The 27,987-nt window shown below is 48.0% G+C and overlaps 2 protein-coding genes across 3 annotated transcripts in view; both read right to left on the reverse strand.

Moving 5' to 3' along the window:
* ATF6 (activating transcription factor 6) overlaps positions 1–27,987 on the reverse strand; it is an 80,955-nt gene that overhangs the window by 11,272 nt on the left and 41,696 nt on the right. For both annotated transcript variants that reach the window (XM_039839845.1, XM_039839846.1), the window contains exon 15: positions 8,043–8,127. In XM_039839845.1, the coding sequence (XP_039695779.1) occupies positions 8,043–8,127 (85 nt within the window). The remainder of the gene's footprint in view (positions 1–8,042; positions 8,128–27,987) is intronic.
* Positions 21,565–22,894, reverse strand: LOC120584190 (proteasome activator complex subunit 3-like). Its single transcript, XM_039839854.1, has one exon. The coding sequence runs from the start codon at positions 22,811–22,813 to the stop codon at positions 22,091–22,093; it is 723 nt and encodes a 240-aa protein (XP_039695788.1). The 5' UTR covers positions 22,814–22,894; the 3' UTR covers positions 21,565–22,090.

The raw sequence follows: 27,987 nt of genomic DNA on the forward strand, positions 1-27,987 counted from the left end.
CTCACTTTGTTGAATTAGGACTGAAGCGGAGGGTAGGATTTAAGAGGGAGAAAATGCTCTTTGTGTGTTGAACATGTTGAAATCAAAATCATCTGTGCTCTGGCCAAAATTTCCCATGACTAAAATTGAATAACAGAAAAGAAAGAAACGAAGTGACACGTAAAAATGTCTTTTCTACTGTGTCTCAGAACTTAAATGCCATCTCCTAATAAAGTTGGATTAATAAATCGTTAGCAAATCTGCACAACTGTTTTTAAATACTATACATATGTGTGTGTGTGTGTGTGTGTGTGTATATACACACACGTAAACACACACTTTAGGATGGGTGACCTGCTTTTGTTTCCTGAAGATAAAAGCATCACTTGCCTGCACGACAGAATCACATCAGGATTCTGTCCAGAAACACCATGGCTTCTGTCCCGTAGCCGAGTGACAGTCACTGAGGATGACATGCAGCGCTAAGATTGCCCCATGAGCCCATCCTGAGGTTCACACCTCACTGTCCCCTCCTGCTGAGTGTGGACTGGACCACATGCTGTCCTCCTAATGAGCGGCACCTAGTAAAGGTGATGGGACAGCGACTTTGAGGTTAGGTCACGAGGCCATGGCTTCCCTCCTGGGCACTCTCGCTTGCTCACTGAGGAGCCAGGTGTCGTGTTCTGAGCTGCTTGACCGAGAGGTTCACGGTCAGGAACTGAGGGAGGCCTCCGGCCACGGCCAGTGACAAACTTGCAGGCGTGGTCCAAGCAGCTCACAAGACACGGGACCCTCCCGACAGTCACCGAGCGAGCCTGGATGTGGCCCTACCCAAGCTGGGCCTTGGGATGGACAGCTGCACAGCTGACAGCTCGACCCCAGCCCCACGCGGGGCCCTGAGGCTAGAGGCCCAGAGAAGCTATGCCTGGCTCCTGACCCGCCAAAACTGCGAGACAATACATGTGGTTTGAAGCCGCTGAGTCTGAAGTATGTTGTTACACAGCAACATGTAAGTAATACACCGAGCTGCCGATGCGTTTTAAAGGAGGAGTAGATGAGTTCAGTTCTTCACAGTAGCTTATCCGAAAGACATTCAAAATGTCTGAAATACATGTTGAATCATTTTTTAATGAGCAAGTTTACCTTTATAATGCATTTAAAATCGACTAATATTGAAATTAGTTTGAAAGGGCCCATTTGGAAAGGACAGTCAAAAAGTCAAAAGGTTATATCAACGAAAAGATTTGGTCAGAAACTAAGAAATTCCAGTTTCAGAGAAACAAAAATCTGAGAGCAGAAGTGAATGGCTGGGTTCCAACATATCTGGGGAAAATCTAGGGATTTTTTAGTGGATGAAAAATGAAGCTGTAAAACAGTATCCTTTTCAAAAGCATGACAGTGGGATACGAAGACCAAACGAAATATGAACACTGGTCAAGAAAATAACCCGCACGGGCCTTCCAATCTGCCAGTGCCTTTGGATTCTGTGCAGCTCACTCAGCCTCCTCAGGCCTCTGTCCGTGCATCCGTGCGTCCGTCCCCCCGAGGGGAACAGCAGGAACGCCACCAAGGCTGCAAGGCCTCAGACAACACCTGGCACGCCGTAAACAACCGAAACGCTGGCCCCGCTAACGATTACCATTTTCTGTTACATCTCAGAGTCTAGTTCTACTTTCAAAGAATTTCAGGCTACTTCACAACTTGAGACATTTAGAAAATTTAGTAGAAAATTCAGGAAACCAAAATTCTACCTTATGAACAAGGCTCGCTCAAGAAAGTGAAAAGACAAACTTACAGAATAGTGAACGTATACGCAAATCATACATATATCTGATAAGAAACTTGTACCTAGAATAAAGAACTCTTACAACCCAATAATAAAAAGACAACCAAACTTTTAAGTCGGCAAATAGTCTGATGAGACAGTTCTCCAAAGAAGACGTGCAAATGGCCAATAAACACGTGAAAAGATCATCTTGCTCAACAACATTCGACACTGGCAAAATGCCAATCAAACCGCAAGTGACACACCCACTAGGATGGCTACAGTCAAGACAGGAAATGGTGTTGATGAGAGTGTGAGGGAAATGGGACCCTCAACACACGGCTGGAGAGGCAGGAGATGCAGCGGCCGTGGCAGATGGTTTGCATCTATGCAGCTGATACGCTTTATTTATTCTAGATCCACAATTTGCTACCGTTTCCATCACTGACTCAACTGAACCCAAACAGGAAAGTAGCTGACCGGTGGATACGGGATATCTCCAAAACTCTCTACTTTATAATATGTGAAGAATCTTGTATTTCATACTGAGATAAAACTATTTTTTGAAAGAAACATAACATATGGATTCATTATCGCAAATGCGATTTAATCTGCAAGTGTTAAACATGGCATGTTACAGTTTAAAATCTACTTGAGAAATAGATATTGAAACAAAGAAACTTTGAAAAGGCTCTCACAAAAGTAGAAGCCAAGAATAACGATGACAAATTCAATGAGTATTTCCCCTGCTGCAACTCGAATGCCTCAGCCGTGCTGCGTGGGAAAATACCATTGTTTCTGAAAAACACACAACTAAGTGGGAGGTGGAGATTTAATTCTTTGAGTTCATGGAAGTTTACTGTCATCAAAAAGTAAGTTCGTGATTTATCTGCTTTCTGAGACACATTATCTGAGTAAAGACATTAGTTGCTATTGGCCTGCCACGCACGAGCTTACAGTCCGAGCCGACAGGAGAGTGTACAGGTTGCTGCCACCTCGACCGTCACATTTCACACGAGGACAGTCACACGTCCGGGCTAGTGAGGGCCGAGGAGGTGAGGGCCAAGTGGTTCTGAGTGCGGGCTGTTTTCCCGGACCTTATGCTGCGGCTGACCCTCATGAGTGGGCAGGGCGCCCGGAGATGACGTGCCTTAGGGCCTCGTCACTGCGGTACCCGCCGCCGCCTAGCCGTCCTCCACTGAGCTTATCAGGCGCTTCAGGAAGCAGCCGGCTCTTCTGCTGGAGGCGACACGGGCCACGCCCCTCATGTCCTCGGGCAGTCGTTCCCTCAGCTCCCGTGTTTAGCCCCCTCTGATGATTCAACGTGCTGCAGACAGAAGGCAGCCACCTGGCATGTACCTGTCTCCCTGGGCCTGGAGTCCCCCGTCCGGAGGGCACGGCCCCCGCCCACGGCGCCGGCGTGAGGGCCTGTGCGATGACGGAACGCACCGTCTGTGCGCGGCTCCCGCGACCCTGTAACTGCCTGAGCCGCGGGGCGCTGGCCCCTTGTCCTCCTGAGGGGCTCTGGAAGCAGAGCCTGGGATTAGTGACAGTGATGGTGCCGCCTAGGTCTGCGAGCAGCTGCGGGGGAGCTGGCGCTCTGTTTTTGTTTAAGGGTCTTCACGTCTGATTCTGTGGCTCACCTAGAAATTCCACTGACGTTACACAGAGTTCATTTCTGGTACTTGAAACTAAGAAAACTGATTGATACAAGCAGCTTGAAGTTAAAAAATGAAAAAAAAAAAGGCTCTGTCACGAGCTGAGTTGAGTCTATCTGGGAAGGGGCTGCATGCAGTTTTCACGTTAAACGGCGTCCCTTAGCTCGTCAGACAACCCCTGGCCCTCAGCGGGTCCCCCACACCGTGGGCCTCAGCCAGCTGCTCACAAGGGCAGTGCTCGCTGATCAGCTGTGCGCTGGACGGAAGGCAGCGCACAGCAGCAAGGACGAGTGACGGCCGTGCAGTCGACCTGCTGGGAGCAGGGCAGGCTCCCCAGGTGCGCGCCTGCGCCCCGACGCGGTGCCAGCACCCAGCCTGCGGTCACGTTTCCCGTGGTCACGTTTAAAGAAACGCAGACGTCACATTCCTCAGCGACCACACAGACGGTTTGTCGTTACTATTAAATGATATGTTTTACTTTGAATGTAGAACTGACCTGTGGTCTGAGGCAGGCTAGTTTAGGGAAATGACTAACGTTTACTCACTAGAAAATGTGAAAAAAAAACTTGTATGTTTAAACGCCACGGAAAAAGCAAACAATGCTGAAATCGATGTCTACTAAATTTGAATAGATCGTTTTATCTAAAAGTGCTTTAATTAGGTAAACGTACGACGCCACGAAGCCTGGAGCTTACAGGCCCCCGGTGTGTTTCCCGTGTTTTGACGGGGTGTGCAGTCTCCCCGGCTTAGCATGGAAAACCCAGGCCAGCGTGTGAGCGAATGTAAACTCCCACCTTTTGCAGGCCATTGTGCCAAATTATGTGCCTAATATTAAACATTCACAGGTGACCAAAACGTGGCACAGGAGCCGCCGCTCTAAACTTAGGTAACATGCACCGGAACCTAGTTGTGCTATCTTCACGTAGCCACGCCTGCACTTAAGGGACAGGTGACGCCACTGTCAGGAGCCCAGGCTGCAGAACACTGACCATGAGGTCCGCGCGAAGGCGGATGCTCAGCCACGTCGCCGCTAAGGCTGCAATTTCACCAGGTACCTGGTCAGGGTCAGAAGCAATTTCCACGTCCGAGCACCCAGAAGCGCGCCTGATACACGTGGTAGGTGCTCAGGAGGGAACGAAAGCTGAGTTTGCAACCTAAACTACTAGTGACATAGGCAACGGATGGTCAGAAAGCGTTCTGTTCGGAAATACGTACCCCGAAACCGTTTTAAACTGTGAGACATGCTGACTAAATCTCGCGAATGCCTCGGTCTCTCCCCGCCTGCACGTCCACAGTGTAGCTCGCACCACGTACCGGCTGGACTCACAGCTCATTCCGGAGCTGCCCTCCTTAGCCCCGGATGCTGTCACTGCACCACGTCAACGCCTGGCTGCAGCTGGCGCCGTCCCCACCTCAGAAGCCGCAAGGCGCGTGGCACCAAGACCTTTAGGGCACACCTTTCCCCACATCGAACACGAGGTCATTCTGCTTCCAACAAACGTGGTTTCTGTCCTCCGAGCAAGTCCTCCGCGGGTGAACGACTGTCTCACAGCTCGCCGAAGAGCTGAGCCTGGGGCCCTGGCCGCCGCCCGGTGGCCCCGACCTGCTCCCGCACGGGGTCAGCAGGCTGCCCTGCCAGGCTGTCCCCAAGTCTCCTTCCAGCTTGGAGACCCTCTGAGACCTACAGAGAGACCGCGCGCTTGCTGAGGTCATGAGCCAGGTCTCAGAGTCGCCCTGAAGTCTGCACGTCGCCCGGCACCATGCCGGCACTGAGCAGCAGTGAGCCCGGACCGCGGCTGCGTCCCCTGCGAACATAACGTGGAACCGGCCGCAGGCGACTGCCGCTCACACGCGCAGTGGCGTCTTGGCTGTCCCGTCAGTCAGCCGAGCCGCTGCTCCCTCCCCGGGCTCTGCGGGCTGGGACACGGGGACGAACGCTGCCGGCGCGGTTTCCCCGTGAGGTCCTCGGTCCTCTCCTCCCCATGAGCCATGGACACCGTCCCGACTTCCAGACTCACTCCGCGCAGTGACAGGCCGGCACGGCCAGCAGCCTGAGGTGTCCCCAGTGAGCCCCCAGGTGCTCGCACCCTCTGCAGTCCCCCCTCCCATGGACCAGGGCTGGTCGTGTGGCCGACAGTGTGGGACAGAAGGGACAGCATGTGCCCCGGTGACCGGCTTCGGCAGACTGGCTCCGCCCTGGGCGCCCTCCCGCCCGCGTGCTCACCCCCCGGTTCCCGACTTTGCAGTGCGTGGGAAACCCCTTCGGAGGGGCTTGGTGCGTGAAAGAGAAACCCCAGCGCCGACCGGCCCGGAGCCTCGACCCGCCCTTGCCGGCTTACACAGGTGCTGATCTGTAGGACTGACTGTTGAAAGCTAAAGCATCTGCTCGAGTAGGAACGAATCTTTGTCACAGGAAAGAAAGCGAAAGTGACCTCACAGAAGCTGACGGGGCCCGCGGCCGACTGGGCACAGTGGGCCCAACATCGGCTCCTGTGCATCAGGAAGTCTCACGCCCGAGGAGACGCGGTGGCAGCTGACCCAGAGCTCTCAAGCCGGTTAAATGGCTTGTTAGTAACAAATACAGAAATGGAAAGATGACTTGTGCAACTGCCAGTAAACGACCGAAGCAATAATCAGTCTGGACGAAGTGAGGCCGCGTGTGGGTCTCCGTCAGGGCAGACCTCCCTACCACTGCCCCCGTTCCTTCCACTTCACAAATCCGTCCTCACGTTTACTCTGTCGCAGAGGGCTCGGAAGAGGCTACGCCGAGCGGGGCTACCTGACGGTTTGGGCAGAGAAACAGGCTCTTGAGAAGTGCCCTCGTCAGAGCAGGAGGAGCCTGACGACGGGACGCGTGCTCCGTGCCCGGTACACACCCAGTCAACGGCCCTTGAACGTGAATCTCAAAATTTCTAGCACTTTACTGTAGCCTAAAAAAATAAAAACAAAACTATTTACAAAGAAATCCAAACCAGAACAAAAAGGAAATGATCCTGTAATGATTCTATTTTTCAAATCCCTGAAAAGCTCACTTTAAGAAATCAGTCCCCTGGCCAAGACAGAGCCAAACAGCACCTTGTTGTTTCTGGCCTAAGAGACATGGACAGCTCACCGTTACGACCGGGCCTTCTCCCGCGTAAGTGCTGGCATCAGAATGACAAAATTAAGTGAGTTCTGCCCTGCTGAAGCGGAAGACAGCCTTCCTGAGCACGAGCTGACCCGGAGCCAAACCCATGGTTCTGGCAGAGACGCCCAGGCGGCCCTAGGGTGGGGGACAGGGTGTTCCCTAAACACGCCCTGCGGAGTGTGAGACAGTGCGGTGGGAACACACTGCCCTCGAACCAGCAGCGTCTGCTCCACGGAAGCTTCGGTTACGCTTCTGCCGGAGGCACACAAGTTCTCCCCAGTGCTGTGGTCTGATTTGTTTAAAAAAATAAAAGTTCCAAATGTCTTTGCAAGACTAAGAAAATGTCATCATTCTTTTACGCCTACCAAAAAAAGTTATCTTATTTCCATAAAGTTGCCTCCTAAGCATTTCTAACACGCTGTCTGTGCACAGCTCACTGCAAACTTAATCCTCTACAATCCTAAAATGTACAATGAACCTCTAATATGTTTTCTCTAAGACTAAACTCTCTTGGAATTCATCTAGAATCCCAGTGTTGTGCTTTATAATTGTATCTGGTGGTTTAATGATGGTCATCGTCAAGAATGTGTACTGGCCCACTGCGGGTAACTTCAAAGAGCTTCTCATTTCCAACTTCCTTGTACAAGGTGCGTTTCTCACGACAGGTCAGAGAAGTTGCTGGTGGCCCTATTACAGCAGGTAAGTGGGCCAGAGGAGGAAGGCCACCCAGCTTCGTCCCAGCCTAGTATGGTACGTCAGGGAAGGTGGTCAGTCAATCGCACACCGTGTCACTGTGAGTGACAGACCCCCTTTCCCACGAAGAACCCAGATTTCCTGAGTGCTGTGTACTCCCCTCTGGGACTCCCTCTTGGAGCACAGTGCTTTCTGTGCTTGTCAAATTCTGCCTTCTCCATTAGAAGCAAGCGCCCCACGCGCCAACATCTTTGCACCATCTCAGAGAATCACCGTCTCATCTGCATTTTACTTAACAGCCGGCACTAACAGGAAAACGAAATGTAAGCGTAATACTATCGATGTCAAGTTCATCAGTACTATGGATTAAATAAACAGGCTTCTGAGGTTTGGCCTAGGAACAGTATCACCATTTACATAATGCAGGAAACTGCCTGAGTTCCAAAACCCTAACTTACAGACTCGCTCTGGGAGCACAGTGCGGCGTTCTCAACACCCAGAAGCCCCCAGGCCGCGAGCCTGCAGAGCAGTCCGGATGTCCTGTGCCAGCTTTCCATTTTTGTAAATAAAAGAGAATGAATTTTCTTTAAAAATACGGTAATTTAAAAACTTGAGATCTTTTCATTTTTAAAAGAGTAATTTTAAAAGCAGTATAAAATGTAAAAAATGTATTGTATGAAAACAGTGGAAAATGTTTCAAAATTAACGTATGGATATTTACCTGACCTACCGAACATTTTAAATGTCTGCCAGTTAACCCAGGGACTCCTGGCTACACAGAGCGGTCTCACGTTGCGCATAAACCACACTTTCAACTCACCGTTGATGTTCACTGCGGGTAACACAATGGACATCTTTGGCCTGGTGGTCTTGTTGTGCGTGGTTGCCGGCAGCAGTAGGTGATCCTAGGATTAACAAGGAACAACCCGTTACGTATGACAACTGGCTCCGTCCTGTAACAGGCCGAGTTCGGGCTTTCTAAGATGCCGACATCTCACTGGGATTGTAAAAAGCGGCAGTTCTGATCTGAACTCGGCCTGGGGTAACAAACCGCAAGCCACGCCGTGACCCCTGCATCGCGACACAGTGAGCCTGCACCTGCGTCTCCACTGGCAGGCACGGCGCAGCCTTTGTGGCCCCGGTTCTGGTGACACACGCTGCGGCTCACTGCATAGAGCATGAGGCAGGTGCTCAGAACTGAGATTCTGACCCGCTTCTGCCACAGAACAGCTCTATGAGCTGCACCTGTTTCCAGGCCTGAAAAATGAGGGGCTAGACCAGATAATGACACAAGCCACGAAGTTATCCATGTGAGTAATTTTCAATCTTATTTTTAAGAGGAACATTTCCCCCGCAAAAAAGCTGACCCCCAAATCAGTGCTTGATGGGAGCCCCACCCACGAGGCCTCCTGCCCCTCGGAAATCAGACTGCTTTGTAAGCGGCAGGCACACAGGGACATGTAGTTCTCGCTCTTAAAAAGCAGGCAGCTCAGTGGGAGAGTTAGAAAGGCCGTAAACACGTGTCCACACAGCTGCCCGGTTCTAACGCTGCCAACGCAGCGACCTGCAAGTAACCAGGGCGTCTGCGGTTTCCGGTCCCCAACCTCACATACGCCAGAACAAGCCGAGAGGAATCTGGCTTCAAAAAAGGGGAGCGCAAGCGTTCTGGAAAAGGCGTGTGCGTCTGCGGGTATTCCAGAGCTGGTTATAAACAGCTTACGGCTTTGACGTTGACTGCCGTTTTCAGTAACTCCTTTTCCTAGTAAAAACAGGAATTGTCACAGCAAAAAGAATAAAAAAAGAAAAGCCTGTACACAAGTGTTTCCATTTAAGGGAGCAAAGTTAAACCGCGAGAACGTGGGGCCCGCGCTGAACCCCACTTGCTTTCTCTTGTTCCTTTGTTCGTCTGCGTCGCCATTCATTTGACAGACTCACTGTACAGAGGACTCATCAAAAAGTAGGACTCGACATGAGAGTGATAAAAATTCAATGCAGCTTAAAGTCGCTATGATGATGGGACGTAACTATCAGCAAAGCTCAGAAAAGAATCTAGAAGGGAAACAAACTGAAAGTAATGAACATGAACAGAACTGGATAGAAAAATTTCTAGTAACTGCTTGTGTTTGGTCTAATTCAAGGCAACATTTCCATGAGAATATGTTTTTTAAAAAGAAAAAGATAAGTGAAGCTGGTCTGTGCAAACTCTGGCATCGCGACACGGGAGTTGTTTAAACGCATCGTCACACACAAAGATCACATATTTCTGAGAGTACGATAACGCGTTAGCCAAGAAAAAGCAAAATCTGCTGACCTTCATGACACAAACTTATAAATAGCTTAATTCCTATCATTAAAATACTGCTTCAGGGTCCCCAAAATTGAATGAGAAAACAAACCAACAAACTTGCAAGCCCCAAATTAGGGCCACTGTGAAAATAAACACAGCTAGAGTACACTGGTCATGAATGATGGCCGGGCTCACATCTGAATTCCTGCTTCGGCCGGGGTGCCACCCCACATGCTGCTGGGCACATGATTTTCTGAACATACCATCTCCTCTCTACTCTCTTCATTAAATGTCAAACGAAGCAGTTAACTTCTGTGGCAGAAAGCCAGGTCAGTTATTTACGAAAAAGAAGAACCGCGCCTTGAATGTGTAAGAATTATTAGTCACCCTGCCTTACCCCTAATCACTATGGGTCTGCAAGCGGGGGCCCTGGGTTGCGACCACTTAAAGTGCTTGTTTCCAAGGGGCCCAAAGACGGCACCACGGAGGCAGAGCCGGCACGCTGCAAACTCCAGTGTGTACCTGAAGTTACCAGCGACTCACACGCACGAACCGCGGGGATAAACGTGCTGCCCCGTGGCACCGCCTCGACTCTGTAGGGCCGAGGAACCGCGGGCAGCTTCACGGAGCAAACTACGTGGGCAAGCATTACAGGCAGCGCTTTGTCACTCTCGTCCCCAGAGGTCAGAGGACAGACACTGCTGGGAAACACCAAACATTTCACCGTGGGAACAGAAGCATCGGTTTTCCTATGTTACGCAACATCGTGCGTGAGAAAATATGCTGTTTTTGTACGATTCTCCCAATCCCCTCTCCCAAGCACTCTGTAAAAAAGCCGAAGCGTCAGTGCGCAGAGCAGCGCCCAAGGTCGTCTGCTTCTCCTCGTCCTGGAGACGCACTTACCAAGAGAACAGAGCCGCGCCCTGGCCCGCCGAAGGCCAAGGCCATGATGGCGATTCATCATAAACTTAAAGTCCTGCCAAGTGTTTAAGATGTGGATTCTACGCATTGAGCGGAGAGAAACCAACCTCAATGTACACTGACCTGCTAGATTAAATGACCGTTCGCATGCCCTCTCAAACCTACTGACAAACACCCACAGCCCACGAACCTTCAGCACTGAGTTGTGGTTTTTTCCCAAAACTACTTTTGCTATTTGTATTTGTTAGTGTAGTTGTGTAACTAACGAAATAGTACACAAACTGATAAAATACAGTGCGAAGATACAGCAAGATTTCATAAACGTGAACGGGCTAAAATTATTTTTTCTCTCATTGCAAGACGACCACAGAAGACTGGCGACAGAACCCCAACGCCTGCATCAGGCTGCTCAACGGGCATCTCCAAGCTCTTTTCCTAGTTTAACTATAACCGATCCTGGAAATTACAGTCCATGCACCGAGTGTGGTTCATGCAAGAAAGTCAACGTGGAATGCTCGTGGGTCTGGACTCGAGGAAAAGGTCTTGGCCCTACCCCGAAGGCTGGCAAATGAACGCACGTTTATATGATTAAATGAAGTAAATGAAAACGCACGCATGCTCCAGAGAGCCAGAGGGCCAGGAAGTCTCTGACCCTGCATGACCTCATTCAATAACCCGAGCGGATCCAAGTTCAAAACATTCTCGGCTGCAATACTGAGCTTTTTCAAAGGCTGGATGGACAGGGTATGCTTTAGGGACCGAAGTGAGAACCCCTGAAACTTGTCGTCGATCACCATTTGTTGAGTACCAACAGCATGGCAACACAAAAAAAGTCTTATTAATGAAAAGGAGCAAACACTAAACGCATAAAGAGTTGAACCATGTGGGAGTCTGTCAGAGATAACGTTTACAAGATGTTTCGTTTTAGAAATTCACTTTACTCAGGACTACTGGTAGGAAGTGAATTTCCTGAAGACTAAACTGCATCCCACAGATCTGCTCCCCAAACAAGCCATGGGAGGGCGGGGAGGGCGGGGAGGGCTGAGGCTGCAGCAAACTGAGTCAGCAAGTTTCCTGAGGAAAGAGATGGTTAGAAAACACTTCAAGGAAAAAGTTAAATATAGCTTTCTAAGATAATTATTTTTGTTGGAAAAAATGGGGAAAATGCTGGTTTGAAACAAGAAAATAATGTTTCAAAGTTCTCGGCAAACGCTATAGGAACGGGGTGAACTCATGCAAGAGCAGCCTCACGCTGCGGGTGCCCGAGTGTGTACGTGTTCCCGCGGGACCTGTGTATGCGTGTGTGCTCGTGCGTGCTCGTGTGTGCGTGTGCATGCGTGGGCCCGAGTGTGTGCGTGTGCGTGTGCATGTGGCGCGGCAGCCTGGGGAGGGACCGGGGCATCTTGCGCTGACTGACTCCTGCGTACCACGGACTCTGCACCCTCTGGAGGCAGAGAGAAGAGGGGTGCTAGCTGCCTAGTCTGTATCCTAAAGCTCCCTCCCCGTACGGTTCTCAGTGTCTGGGTTCTCAGTGTCTCAGTGTCGGGGTTCACTAAAGATCTTGACGCTTTTCTTTCAAAAGGAATTCTTAACCGAGGACACATCAAATGATCCCCTGCAGGCCTCTGTTACATGGGGTCCCCAGGCCTGCCCCACAAATAATTCCACACTGTACACTCTCCCTGGTGACGGGGTGTAGACAGATGGTGGGCAAAGACTGCAGTGAGGCCGCCTGGGCCCGCCCCCCAGGTCTGCACCCTGCCTCGCCCACCTGCCCTCCAGTTGTGGGGTTGAGCCAGCGCCTTCCTCTCCCTGTGCCCTGTGCCCCCTGCCGGTCACCTGGGAAAGTAACCACACCGACTGTTTAATATTTATCACTGATAAAGATTAAACGAGTTGACCCCTCAAAGCACCTAGAACAGTGAATGGGACATAGAAAACACTATTATATGTGTTCAATGTTTTTAAAAGTCCAAAATATTTGTAGTCATAGAAATCCTTGAGCAAATGCAACAGGTGGCCTGAGCACGGATGCCGGTACCTATTGGGGTTCACTCCCTTCCACACCAAGCTGAGAGCCACTGTCCACTGCTGAGTGAAGCAGCTGCAGGTGACAGGCTCTCACGACTGCCCCACTCAGCCTGGAAACGGAAGTTCCATCACGTGGCCCCTTCTGGTCTGGCCTCTTCCATCGTGATCTCTCTCCGTTCCTGTTCACAAACACTGGTGCCAACCACTAGATGTTCTCCATGAACTGAACCTAGACAAGACGACACCCTCACAATCCCCTTCCTTTCGTTTAAAAGATGACGGGGAAACAACCGAAGCACAAGTACTCAGAGTGCCTGCTCTCTGCCCACTCTCTGCGCGCCCTTCCTAAGGGGTTCTGAGTGCTGCTGGAGTACGCGGCGGGGTGAGGACCAGGGGAGAGGTGAGCGGAGCAGCTAAGTGGGCTGAATAAGACGGGTGAGAGTGATCAGCAGGGAAAACGGCTGCGGACTGGAAGGGGAGAGGAGATGGGTAAGAGGACACCCTGAGCCGTGGCCTTTGTGTGACAGGAGAGGCTGGGACTCTGGCGTGGGCGGGGGACTGGGTGGGGGCGGGACTTTAGGCGTGGGGGAGGCGGGGACTGGAGTTGGGGGCCGGGGACTGGAGTTGAAGTAGGGGACTCGAGAGCATATGGCCAGTGACTCTAAGTGCGTGGGCGGGGCGGGAGCGGGGCGAGGTGTTTTGCCGCCTGACGTTTATACTCCCTTTGCAGCCTCTCCAAGAGATCGCCATAAAGCCCACGCTACTCATTAAGCTGTTGAGGTTTGGGATCTGTATTCCTTTGGATGTCTCACCATGCCAAAACCCGTCTTTAAAAAAAGGCAAGCAAAAAAGTCCAGTTTCATCTGAACCACGCCAATAAAAGTCTTTTCCGGTGTGGGGCCTTGACAATGGTCTTAAGACAGAGAAGCACTTTTAAAATTCAAAGGAAATCCTACTGCAACAAAATAACTGATCGATAAATCCTCAGGATACAATAAGCAACACACTGGTAAAACTGGATGGTTTGATGAATACTACTTCTTGAAATTACTGAGAAAGGATCAAGACCGTATCTAAGAAAATAAACCAGCCAGTAGGTAAAACTTTCAGAACTAATTTCAGAATAATTAGTTTAGAAATCAGTGAAGTTTCAAAAAGACTAAATAAAATAAATAATTATATTCCAGCACTAATTCATTAAAAGGAACAGTCTGCATCTTGTATAAACATGTTTATAAAACGTTCAAATTATGGGATCGAACACAGCACTGCTATGAAATAATATTAAAAATCTCATTTATTTTCTAGGGAGAATTTTTAAATTAAACCTTTTTGAATAAATTCAAATGATTTCTGAGTTAGGAATGGAAGAGCTAAAAGGAATGAGTAATATTTCTTTCTATAATTCTCATAGCCTCTGCTTTTTTCGGTTTTGTTTTCAATTTTCAAACATTTTTAATATTTTTTAAATTTTAATTTTCTTATGGAGCTAAGATAATTAGTTTTGCATAAAACTTACAGAATGAGCATGTCTCAGGTAATGATAAGTTTCTCTGCGTGTACTTGCAAAGCAAAAAATTAGCACATACAATAAAATTAAGGTGCTGTTCTTTTAATAAACCACAATTATTTACTTGCTCTAATCAAGCTATTCTGACTTCAGTTGTTGCCAATACTCTTAATCTTCCTTTTCAAGTATGAACAGAAATTACACTTACAAATGGCGTTTTATTCTTCCTACCATACTGTTTGGTCTTCAGACTTCTGATGACACAATATGGTATGTGGGGTTTAAATGCAAGAAATATATTCGACTTATTGGCTTCTTATTGAAAATATGAGCCCTCAGCTCAGGAGGCTCGTAAAAATGGCTAAGAGGGCTTTTCCCTCCGTCTGTCAATTACTTGTAAGCAGAGCAGCCACACCAGCTGTCAGATGTCTGCAGTTCTGGACGGGAGCCTGAGGAAGATCTGGAGTCAGCTGTGGAACACGCAGGTAATGGGTTCCATAATGTGCTTGTCTCACAGCAAAAACGCAGGAAAAAAGCCGAGGAAAACATCCAGTATTAGAGAAGCAGCGGAATGAGGTGGGGGTGTGCTGAGTTCACAACACTTAACTCCATTTAAACTGCGTAAGATTTACGAAATAATTTTTACCCAGAATGTTTTAAGTCTCTATATTTACTGGCAAATAAAACAGTAAAATCGAAAGGAATTCTTTCTTAAGTACTTAACAAACTATGTAGCTTTCACGTATTTAAGAAACTCATGTTCAACTTTTTAAATACAGAAACCAGGAGGGCGAGGCACTGAAGTTCATGACCACAAAGAGTCGGTTTTGAAAAACAAGTTCCAGACTCCCGCCTGCCTGGTACTGCAGACTTCTCTCTCGTAAGGCTGGGCCAGGAAGCCCTGAGGGGACGCGGTGCCGTGTGGGGTGAGGCCGTGCGGGGTGAGGCGGTGCGGGGTGAGGGCGGAGCGCGGTGAGGGCGGAGCGTGTTTCCACCAGGGCTTCTGCACCAGGTGCAGGCGGCCAGCCTGCAGTTGCCGCAGCGGGGCCAGGCTCCACGAAACCACTGGGACACTGAAGGAGAACTGCCAGACGCCCTTCAAAGCAGTTACGACGGCGGGGTGGCTCCACAGTGTAGCGGTCAGCACGCCTGCTTTACACGCAGAAGGTCCTGGGTTCGTGCCCCAGTGGAGCCACGGGTTATGGCCAGGGGGCACCAGGCCCTAGGCCCCAGGCTCCGTGTGCACCCCAAGAGCATGTGGGAGGAGACGCCCCGCCTTCAGAGATCCAGTCCTTAAGGGGAAATGGCAACATCCATAGGTAGTGGGTGGAAGTGGGGGGGCGGGGGGCACAGTTACAATAGTGGGATATGAATATGAAGAAATGTCTAGTGAGAAGCCTAAGCTGGCATCTAACTCTGAACCAGATCTAGATGTCCCTCACCATTGTCACGAGTCCTGGGCTCACAGCCACCCTCACACTCAGCCACAGCAAATGCCTCACTGTATGTCTTACAGGTAAAAGGAGAAACAACTTTGTTTAGTTTGATCCAAGTATGGTTTAGTTCAATTTAATTCAAAATGCTTCATAAACTGACTATATGCAGAACACCATCAGAGACAAAGAGTAAATTTAAAAACCCTCACTATCCTCAAGAAACTGACCGAGAGGACATACATGTACATGACAACAACACAAAGAAGAGCGTGCGGGACCTCAGTGGGTGTTTCGAAGCTGCCTGCTCCCGGAGGAGCCTCACAGCTGCGGGCTCTCCGCGGGCCCCGGAGCTGCACCCTCTCGTCCAAGTACGAACATCCCTGGGTGCGTGTCTCAATTTTCTTAAGATGTCAGACGTACCACCTCTGAATGGCCTGTACTGAATTATACACTACAAACCAGGTGACAAATCAATGAAAACCTTCCCTACAGTCTACTCTTAACAGAATACCCCATCCCCAAAACACAGCAGCAGAGGAGGGTCTGGTTCAGCTTCAAGGCTCACCCCAAGCCCCGGGAGAGGCTGCCGAACACCCCGAGGATGCAGCGAGCACCTGCCCGGGTAAGCTTCCAGGGCACGAGAAAGAGGTGGAAATAAACAGGTGAAGTGAGTTGCAGGAACGCATGTTACTTAACCCGGTATGTCCGAAATGCGATCACTCGACACGTGACCCACATAAAAATGGAGATGGGCAACCTTTTCCTTCATACCGAGTCTTCAAACTCCCCTGGCGTCGTACGGCAGCACGCACACCTCAGCCAGGACTCGCGGCCAAGGTGTCCCGCAGCGCAGCGCTGGAGGGCCACCTTCGGGAAAGGGCCCTTCAGGCTTCCTGCCCCGCACACAGCTCCCGCCCCGGCGCCCCATCTTCCTTCCGCAGGCTGAGGCGGAGCCCCACAGCTCCACTCGGCCGCTCTCGCGCTGAACATGGGGCCGGGTGGTCAGCAGATTTTAAAGCCACGTGCTCAAAGGCCAAAAGCGAAAGGGACAGACTCTCCCGGTGTCTTCCTGGTCTACCTACCTCCAGACGCTCGGCGCACCCCCCGCAGGAATGCGGGGCCCGGAGGGCCTGGAGGCCTGGGCCTCCACACCGCTCAGGCGGGGCCACTGCTGTGACCAAAATGACGGCAGTTAGCACACGAATTTAGAGATTTCTGATTTCTTTACATAATCTTTAATTAAAAATACTACAGCCCATTCTGGTTTAGAAACATTTCAACTTCTCTTAAATGTCACAGCATAAAGTAACTTTGCAGAGATGTGTTCGGAATTCCACTACCTTGCACGTTTCTAGAAAAAGTCTTTTCACCATCATCTCGTTAACGGTAACAGGAGGCAGTGTCGCTCAGGGAAAATGGCGCTCGCCCCAAGTGGAAGGCCAAGGCCTTCAGACCGCGCTTGTCACACACGAATCGTGTGATGCGTTAGGCCTCTCTGCAAAACTGAGGCAAAATTACGCCTCTCCACATCGAAAACCCAAACTGGAAACCATGTATGTCCTCAAGAATTTCAAACCGCCTTTCGCTTCGAAAGCAGCATCGCCTGAAGCAAATGTTACTTCCAACGTCATGTTGTAAAACTTCTTGAAAGTGAGTGTAGCTGACAATGCCAAAATAAATGGCCAAATTGTGAAAGGAACATAGTTCTGACTGTGAGTTCAGTTCCTGTTCATCAGCTCCTGCTAGCTTTTTACCAATAACTAAAAATAACGCCTGACGTTCTTTGTGAGAGAATTCATTACACTAAAAATGCTAAACCTGAGCCCCTGGGATCACGAAGCTTCCCGATCAAGGTCTGCGGCCGACCTTTAGGGACCTGAAGACTTATCACGATAGAGAAAGCAAAGAAAAAACGTACGCAAACGTCCAGGCACCTGCTATTGCTGCCGAGAAGACGAAGCGCGGCACTCTGCGCGCACGCTCTGCTCCCCGCGGATAATCCGGCGGGGGCGCACTTCCGAGCCGGCAGCACAGGGCGCCCCGGCGGAGCAGGGTGGTCCCGCACCTGTCCCTGAGACTGACTGAGTCCTTTGTTTCTTAAAAAGGTCAGTAAGTTTTTCGAATGCCTTGATGTCAGTGCACGATGACATCTTTCGGAAATGTTTAAATGTTGACAGAGGAAGTAGGATCCCTCCCCTCCTACTCGTTCCAAAACATGTAGGCAGGAGCAGCTCATCATGTCAGCACACGACAATGTCATTGCTTTCTTGTACAAAGAGCGATTAAAATGCTTTTTTCTTGGTGGGGGGGCGCGGTAAACACTAATTAACAAGTAGTTAATATTCAGTGCCAAGGCCATTACGGAGCCCCGACTGAAAAGCAGAGTAAAATCCTCATCTCGGTATCCAGACACCCTCGGTCACCCAGGCGCGTCCTCTTGGCTCCCGAATGCTCTTTGCCGCACTTCAGCCAACAGCCCTGCCTCAGACCCACTGTGCCCAGCTGGCACCAGAGCCCCGAGAACCCGGAGAAGACAGGACGAAGCGGCCCATCTGCTGCCCTCTGTCTGCGGATGTCAGTCAGACGGAATTGTGATACTGGTTAAGACTGGGCTTAGATATAAATGTTTATGTTGCAATAATGTAAAAACATGTATGTATCTTTTGAAATAAATGAAACCCACATGTACATTTCAATAATTGTTTATTTTAGTGGGTTATGGGTGATTTCTCCATTTAATTTTTAAATTTCTGAGCACGAGATACTGCATTAACAATTAAAACACATTTAAAATTTATCACAGTTACCTATTAACGGTTGAGGCCACTTGGTAGGAATTCTACAAAAATATGAAAACCCCAACAGACTATTAAAAATGTTGCTTTAAGCAACCAAAGAATTTATAAATACTGTAATTTTAAAAAACTCAAGGCTCTACAGCTCAAGAACTTTAAAAATCAAGCCTCTTCTGAAAATCATTCATATGGTTTAAGAAAGTATTTCAGTCAGTTCTAAAAGCCAGATCTACCAATTTCAGAGTCTTCAGCCAAATTTGAGTTAGCTTTCAGGAATTACAAAAAGAATTTAAACTAAATTCAATTCAAAAATGAGTTTTTAAAACCAATTCTTAAGAACAAAACGGCAAAACAAATACTCTCAATGCATCTGTTTTTTCAAAAGGAACAAAAAAGGGGATTTAAATACTAATAGGCAAATGATTTATACTGGATACAATGTTTTGACATCAGTTCCTAAGATAGGTTACTATAAAAGTTTTTGCAACTATCTGCAAGAAAGAGGAAAATTACAAAGTGCTTAATTTTTGCAGAAGTAGAGACTTCATGAAAGCATTCCAGCTCCAATTTAGTTTGATGTATTGTTAAAACAGAGAGAAAATGCAAATACCCCAAATCTTTAACTCCAAAGGACTTGCATACTTTCTTAGTCTAAAGCATGCCTGGGTCTTAGAGACGGTTGATTTCAATCTGGCACAGGGTTTTACAGCTTAAGAGTGAAGGGAACGAGCAGAAGATGACAGTCATCTTATGTTCGAAAGAAGTATCTTAAACCTTAGGCGATTAACTGTGGTTGAAAACGAAGCCGGTGGGGACCCCTGACGCCGTGCATGACACACCTGCGTGCAGCTGACGGCTGCCAAACGTGACGGACTGATCAGAGCTCCTGGCACTCTTCTAACTCTTCGGGATGAGATTTAACACGAGGGAGACAGGACTCTTGAGAGGGAAGGTCAAATGCGAACAGATGTCTATTAGGCAATATCTTTTTTTGTTGTTTTTTTAAGGTCAGATTTGAAAGACCCAGGCTTTTCAAGATGTTCAACAAAAGAATAAACTTGTTTTACCTTGGTCTCATTTTTCCGGAGTTCACTTTGAAAATAAAGTTTCCACTAAACCAGCTTACAAATCTCCCTAATCTATATGGGTTATAAGAAACGAATATTCGTATCCATTTTAGCAAGGACAGGCCTCACTATGAGGTACATTTTCTGGCTATAACAGATAAAAATCAAAAAACAAAGGTGACAAACAGAATTGTATTTCTCCAATTAACTCGTCTCCTTCATGGAGAAATATGGTCCGTTCAATGCTTCAGGTGAGACAGATAAGGAAAATGAAAAAGCAGAGACGCCAGGGACCACCAGGCGCGTCCTGGCGACACAGACGGCACCACGGAGCAGCCTGAGGGCTGCACGACCACAGCAGAGACAGAAAAACCACCCAGTGGTGACAGGCTATAGTTCGAACTCAGAAATATTTCTTTTTTAAAAAACATGCAAAAGAAAACAGATCTGCTTTACATCTTAAACAATTCTTGCTGTTAAGCAGGAAATGTTTTTATAGCAACTTTTAGAGTCAAGTCGTTACGATAAAGGTTCACACTTGTTTGCACCCTCAGCAACCAAAACACACCGATGAAGAGAAAAAGTCTCATTCAAAAATGCCTTCGCTCATGAAATGGGGAGGTCGGGGAGGGATGATCGGGATCAGTTAGAAGGAGGAATAAAAGAATCATGTTATGACCGCATCTACAGCAAGAGCTGAAGGCAGTTTCACTGATAGCAAAGAATATATCCTCACCAAGATATGGCAGAAAGGAGCAAAGGCAGAACTATAAATGTGTTTGAGTAACAGGTACTATACTGACACGTACGTGGGCACCTTGTTTCAGTCTCATATCATGTGGAAAGAAATTTCCACATGAGAATGTATTTAAATTATGAGAGATTAAATTTCTTGTGAGGAATGAGAATGTATTTCCCATTTCCATGGGAAATACATTCTCATTCCTCACAAGAAATTTAATCTCTCATAATTTTCCCACAAACTCATTTTAGAAAATAACTTACTACATGAAAGTTTGCTATAAAATACATTAAAAGATTAAGGTCACACCTTATATACGCACATAGTCTCAAAAACAGTCCAAGGATTCAGGGCGCAGCTAGCTGAGCTGGAAAAGACGACGCTGTCATCAGCTGTGCACAGAGCAGCCTCCCTCCCCTGCAGCTGAGCTTGGAACAACGGCGACTCGGGCAGTGGGGTCCATGCACACGGATCACTTTTAATACGTACAGTCCCGTAAATGTAATTTCCTTCCTTGTGACTATCTTGATAACATTTTCTTCTTTAGCTTACTCTATTGTAAGAATACAGTACATAGCATACGAAATATGTGTTATTCAACTGTTTATGTTATTGGTAAGGCTTCTGGTCAACAGTAGGCTGTTAGCATGCGGTTTGGGGGGAGTCGAAAGTTACATGGGGATTTTCAACTGTGCAAGTGGTGGGAGCACCTAACCCTGTACTGTTCGAAAGTCTTCTGTATATAAACAGGGATCAAAAGTACCTCCCACTAACACTTTTTCCAAATCCGTATTACATTACTTCCACAAGCGATGGAAGATCCTGAGATTATACTAATATTGAGAAAAGGGGATTCTGAAGAAATACACTTCAGCTGGCTAAGCATCGTCACCATCAGAGAAGACAATTAGGAACAAAACCATTACGGAGAAAGGATCCATCATACCGCATCGCAAGCAAGGTGACTCGGGGCAATAATCTACCTTACGTGCAATGAAATCCAGAAATGCTGAACTTAAAAAGTACCAACAGCACAGATCACCGTTGAGAAGACACAAGGGTTTCCCCATCAACGAGGCAGCAAAAGCCAGGCAGGAGGTAAAATCCCACACTCACAATTTGCAGTCTTTAGATTTAAAGGATGCCCCATGTAGAGAGGGAAACTCTAATGAGGGCCTATAAGAAATATCTTAAGAGACAAAACTGGAAATGACAAAAAGGGAAATGAAAATCAATTGAGAAACAAAGCCAATGTTACATAAAGCGTGAAAGGTTTCGCGGGGGCTTAGGAGACAAATGGGTGCACAAACGGCACGTAAACGGAGCTGGAAGACGGCGCCATGGCGGCGGGGGCGGGGCGGGGGCGAGGGAGCCATTTCCACAGATGCCTCTCTGTTCGGACGGAGCCATGCGGGTCCGTTTCTTCGCAGCGTTTAAGCTCTATTCCTCTTTAGATGCTCGTTTTCTTATGCATCAGAGTGGGGTCAGGGTGAGGAGGGGGACGCTACCCATCTGAAAGTGAGAGTTCAGATAAGCACACTTAGGCCACCGTGAAATGTTAAAACCAAGTTTTATTTCCATCGGCTACACTGGAGGCACACAACGACCTAAACACATCTCTTTAAACTCCTTTCCTTGCAAAACCAGATGACGGTGTAAGAGGAGCGTTTACGAGGTTTGGACAAAATAACATACAGCACAATCTAAAGAAAAGCTTCATTTAACTTTCTTTGAAACTTTAGTTTTCTTTTTTGTAACCCCTGACCGACAATGTCACCAATGCGGGAGTGGTGGGACCCTTGCCAACGTTCCTCTATAAAGCTGCTTTTAAAATGGCCGTCCTTTCTCCCGGGCCAACCTGACCGCCTTCCACCAGATGGTTTGTCCCTATTCTCTCCCCGAAAGAAAGATCTAGTAAAAATGACACCAAAAGAGCACTTGGGAGGGGGGTGAGCGGTAGGAAATTCTCACTAGACAGCAACCCACATTTCCAGCCGTGTGTCACCTGCTGAGTCATTAACACCGCCTCCCGGCTGCAGGCCGGCGGCGGGCCGCGGCGGGCCGGAGCGGGGGGCGGCCTCAGTACAGGTTGTCGGCGCCCGCGCTGCGCGGCGTCTTGATCTTCTCGAGGTTCTTGAGGATGACGTCGTGCAGCGTGGCGTACTGGTTGCGCACGTGCAGCAGGATCTGGCGCACGCTCAGGTACTCGTTCTCGTCCACCTCGGCCACCGTGCGGCGGTAGTCCTCCACCTGCGGGTACTTGACGATCTTGGACACCAGCTTGGCCCGGGTGTTGTAGTAGGTGGAGAAGCGGCGCAGGTAGGAGGCCGCGGTGCTCTCCACGGTCCAGAGCCGGTCCACCGTGTCCTCCTGGATGGACACCCCGAAGTTGTTGCCGTCCTCCACCTTGGGGATGAGCAGCTGCACCCACATGCGCAGGGTGCTGCACTTCTCCCGCAGCAGCTCGATCTCGGGCTTCACGCGCTCGATCAGCTCCACCAGGTGCTGGTTGCTGCGCAGCAGCGGGCCCGGGCCGCCGGGCAGCAGCGCGGCCCCTTTGCCCGTGGGGTCGCGGCTGGGCCCGTCGCCCGCGGTGGCCGGGACAGCGAGCGGCTCCATGGCCGGCACCGAGCGGATCCGCGACAGGTCTTGCAGGCGGAGCTCCTGCACGCAGCTGTCCAGCTCCCACAGCTTCTGGGGGAAGAAGGTGGACACCAGGTCCTCCGCCTCCTGCGCGATGCGGGCCCGGAACGAGTCCACTTTCCCCCGCACGTCCTGCTCCAGCTTCAGCGGGGCGGCCATGCCTGCCGGGACGACCAGGGCGCGTCGGCCAACTCCCAACAGACTGCGCGCCGCTGCGCTGGCAGTGACGCTGCAGGTCCCGGCGGCCCGCGCGGCGACAGGGCCACGCCCGCCGCAGAACCGGCCTCGGCAACCGCGCGCCGGCTCCAGGACGCGTGTGCAGCCGGAACGCCGCCCCTCGCGGCGCAGCGCAGCGCAGCGCAGCGCAGCACGCCTCCTCGCCGACCTCTGCCGCCCAGGGCCGGGGGCTGCCGCCGGCCGCTCTAAATGTACACACGCCCGTGAGGCCGCCACGAAGCCCCCCTCTCCGGGCGGCAGTGGCTGGTTAGTCGCCTGTACCTAACGGCTCTCTCCACGACCTAGGAGCAGCCACCCCGCCCCCGTCACGAAGCGCTTCCTTTCCCACACGCGTCCTGGGAACCCGCCGGAGCCGCTCGCAGGCTTCGCAAGCACACGGCTTTCCCTCCACGGCCGCAAGTCAGGGGCGGGAAACACACGGCCGTCCCTCCTCCAGCTGTCTCCTCCGTGAGCAGCCTCCACATCTAACCCACGCACGCCTTGAAACGAAGAGCGGGCATGGAGGGAGGCCGCCGGTTCAGGCGAGGAAGCTGGACTCCAGGTTCCAGCCGCGGCTTCGCTACTTCGTAGGCACGTAGCCCCGGCTAAGCCACTTGTGCTTCGCTGTCTCCATCTGTAACATGCGCGCTGTAACAGCCGCTGTCTCCCAGGACGACCGTGGCTGATACGGCAGAGTGCAGCGCCCCACCCCGAACGTGGTGGCACAGTAAAGCTTGGCGGCTGTTGGCCGACACTCCAAAGTCTCCCTTCACCCTCTGAAATGGACGACTGGGAATTCTGTACAAACCATCTTGCTACTTAAGCCGTGACGACTAATTGTACTATGGAGCTGAATGCAAGCCAAGTATGAGCAAAATAACTGGCTTGAAATTCTGAGGCCGTCAGTATTTGGAGGCTGTGTCGCAGAGGGCCCAGGTGAGGGAAAGAGTTTACCCGCGGCTTTGGCGGGAAAGCGCGTTTCTGAGCAGACCCCATTCTGGCAACAGCCATGTCTCCATCAAGTTCACATTCTTTTATCTTACAAATTACATAGTTGGTATAGTTTGGAAACAATGATGTCTCTCAAGGGTCCTTAAGATCGTTGATTTTAACAAAATCTACTGATCTCTGGGCCCAAGATTCTTGACTTTTTAAGATGCTTTGGTCAGTGATTCCGCACACAAGACACCGGTGGCTTCCTCCTTACAAAATTCCCAGATGAACATATTGTGTGAACAATGAATCCTCTAGATCTGCAATTTCCAAATTAGAGCCCCTCAGTTCCCTATAATTACTTGTGTGTATTTGTTTTGATAAAATAATTGATGTAATAAGCATACTTCGGGTCTTACTGTGACTGCCACACAATTACACTTTTTATGAGTAGGGTGCCACCACATACCGCTACTTTACTTGATGAGAGAGAGGAGCCTACTAGGTACAATTATCCTTTCTTTTCCTTCTCCCAAACTGTTCATCAGCTAGAACAAAGGTTTCTTTAATGGTTCAAACAGAGAAGACCGGAGGGAGAATCATCGCAAAGTACTCAACAGAACGGACACGTGTAATTGAGACCGGAAAGGACCCACACCGGAAGAGTCAGCACCGCTTTCACTTGTCGGTAGTGACTTCCACAAAAACACGGCCTGTCACATCAGTCATGCTTTATCTTTGTGATGTTATTTATATTTAATTTATACACTTATTTTGGTTCTGTAGTTGTAAAACTAGAAGTATATGATGTTTCAAGTTTTATGCTTACATGTACTTAAAAAACAAATCAATGCCGGAGAATTTCTTCCTTTAAAGGAAATTACTTCCTTTAAAAGTAAAAATACTCTTCGAAGCCCTGTTCAAACAACTGCAGTTATCTTTCTGAAACGCACACGTGATTGTATTTCTATCTTCTGCAGGGAGGGACCAAATTCCTCACCTGTGGCCCACAGGCTCCCTCCTGCTGGGAGCGCTGCCATCTTTTACTTCCCAGAACCTGCTCTGCATGCCAACGACAGGTCCCCCACACGTCCTCTGCTGTGTGAAAGGCCGCCTTGCCTCATCTTCCCCCCCCACTGATAATTCTATAATAATCAACTTGAGAACTATTTTCTGATCTGAAAAATCCTTCCGTGACACCACCTTCTCCTTCCCGAGGATAGCTGCATTTGGAAGAACTTTGTAATTATAAAAGTAAAGCAATTACTTGAATAGTCACGACTTAGCATGAATATAGTTTCTGGATAATAAAATCAATTCTTAAAAGGTCTGAAGAAAGAAATCTTAAATTCTGTTAAGATATCTCATATTTACATTGTGTTTTAAAGAACAACAAAAGTAGTACTACACGTTTAAAAAATTTCGGATTTTGGTATTTATTACTACCATTTACCTTCTTAATATAGAACTGTTTGTTTCAAAATGAAATTAATATTCACATTTTGGAAGATGGAAAAGACGTCTTCTTGGATTTATATTTAAACTCATGTTAACTATATAAAACTATGGTAAAAATCCAAAAACTACTAATAAAAACAACTGAGCCTGGACTTTGGTTCTAAAAAGTATTTTGCTTAAACAGACATTGTATTTTCCCTAATCTAAGATGAACACAAAATTGGTAAAATAATCCTAGAAAGATAATAGCTTTCAAAAATAATCAGCAATAATATATGCACAGAAATTAGGTTGATAACTTTTCTGTATGAAAGAGTATAATATATACTTACATTTTTAACTAAAAAATAAGCAAGATAAACTTTATAGCTAAAAAGTTGACCCCAAAGCCTCAAACTTAAGTGAAGTTATTTCACTGGAATAGATCTGCAGTACTTTATAATCTGAATTCAAATTATTTTATCATTAACTTTTGATCTTCTTAATAACCTATGGACTTGGTTCTGTATAAAAATGTCAGCTAACGTCTTCATCTAAAAATGGGAAACAAAGAACCACAACCTTGCACAGCAACATTTATCAACAATCACTGACTGTGCCGATAGGATTGTTTTAAAATCTGTGTATGGCTATGTGTGTAAGTTATTAATACTCTTGGGAAAACAAAACCGACTTTACGCTACAAATGAAAATAACGTTTATCATGTCTCCTGGATGAACTCACAGCACATTAGTCATGTGGTCCCTATGTGATACTGACGTGGAAAGACTCAATGAGAGACGATACAGTGTCTCTTCGATTCCCAGCCGATGTCAGTGAATCCATCAAAATGAATGTGCTATAAAGTCTAATTGAATAAACCCTAAAAACAGCAGAAAACCTGGTATCTACTGTAACTAGTTTTCTGTGTGTAATCTAAGTCTCTAGTTCCTGTAGACATCATGTTAAGTGAACACTGAATTAGAGTCAACACAGGAAGTATTTAAAAGAACCCTAAAATTGCCTGTTTAGAGGCAATGATGAGAGGTTACAGGTTACCGAGGGAGAGTCCAGCTGGCTTTCTGTGTGGAGGGCCCCTCCTTTCAAATTTCTGATGCCCTTTACCCAAAAGGGAGAAAAGGTAAGAAGGCCTAAGTGAGCTAGATCAAGCCTTCATAAATCTAGTTAGATAGTAAAAGCCAATGCTGTAAAATCTGGCAGATTTCACACTCTTTCCAAACGTGCTAATTTTCTGTTGATGGATAAGAAAATAATAGCATTAAGAAGGATCTTTATGGAGAGCTGAGGATGGGGAGGGATCCTGGATGACCGTACTATGTCTGATGAGAAATGGCTCTCTCCCCTTGTCCAATCCACCTGAGTTCCTGAAACTGGAGCCATGTGCTTCAGAGCTCACCTCTGATGACAGGGAAACAGACAGATACTGAACACCCAACTATGTCTTACATGCTGTGCTAGTGCTTAATTTATTATTTTATATAAACTCTTCACCTAGGAAGCGTAACTACTGATACCACTGTACCAGAAGCGAGGAGGCGGAGGCTCCGGAAAGCTCCCCCGACAGCCTTTTGCATCTGTGAGAAGAGCGAGGCTGGCCGCGATCCAGATTCATCGGACTCCGCAGCCCACACTACATGGCTGCCGACAAAAAATGCTGCGTCGGCCCCCGAAAGTTATTTTCTCCACAAAACCAAAAAGTAATGACTCATAGCTGAGCGGAAGACTCTTTTTATTTCTGAATAAGGCTGCACAATGCTACCGGATAAATTCTCTCTACCCTGTGCTATTTTTCTACTCTCTACCCAGTGCCTAAAATATGTGTAGGTATATACGTGTGTATACACACGTTCATACACGTGTAATAATACATATATTTTTAAAAGATTAATTCTAGGGTCTAATTCTCTTTTACTAAATAAAGAGGAAAAAAACACTAGTAGATGGGATAAAAAAATAGCAGAAATTCTTACAAGAATGTTATTCTCACTCCTCCTTTCACTTACTTTGCTGTGCGTTCCTAGCACTGTGCTCTACACGGGCGCGTGCCGTGCGTTTCTTTCATCTGGGCCCCAGAACCCTGGCTTGGCAGTGTCTCCTGCGACTCATCGTACTTTTGCTCTCATGATCTGCAGTGCATGTCATGTTCCCAAAGAGCGTACGAATACCATTGCACCGTCTAAGAGTAGAGATTGGGACTCTGAGGGTGAAGGAGCTCGATCACAGGACACTGCTTTAGAAAGTTCCAGCAAAATGTACAACCTAACAAAAAAGTTAAGAGTAATACACAAAAACCTGAACATCAGACAACACTGGATGTCCATATGCAAAAAATGAGCGTTGATCCATCCCTGCACCATATACAAAAATCAACTCAAAATGGATCATAGGCCTGCACGTAAACTCTAAAAACTATAAAAATTTCAGAAGAAAATGTGAGAAAATCTTTGTGACCTTAGGTTAGGCAAAGATTTCTTAGGACAACAAAGACACGATCCACAAAAGAAAAATCTGATAAATTGGATTGCATCAAAATTAAGAATTTCTGCTCTTTGAAAAATATTGATAAGAAATTGAATAGACAAGCAGCAGAGTGGGAGAAAATATATCCAAAGCAGGTATCTGATACAGGACTTGTATCCTGAATATATATATATATATATACGTATATATATATACATATATACATGATATATAAGATATATATACATATATGTATATATATATA

The sequence above is a fragment of the Pteropus medius genome, unplaced genomic scaffold, assembly GCF_902729225.1.
Source record: "Pteropus medius unplaced genomic scaffold, Ma_sr-lr_union100, whole genome shotgun sequence".
Taxonomy (NCBI): domain Eukaryota; kingdom Metazoa; phylum Chordata; class Mammalia; order Chiroptera; family Pteropodidae; genus Pteropus; species Pteropus medius.

What these genes read in the sequence shown, in the direction of transcription:
- LOC120584190 (XM_039839854.1), bottom strand. Translation starts at nt 22,813, where the DNA reads ATGGCCGCCCCGCTGAAGCTGGAGCAGGACGTGCGGGGGAAAGTGGAC.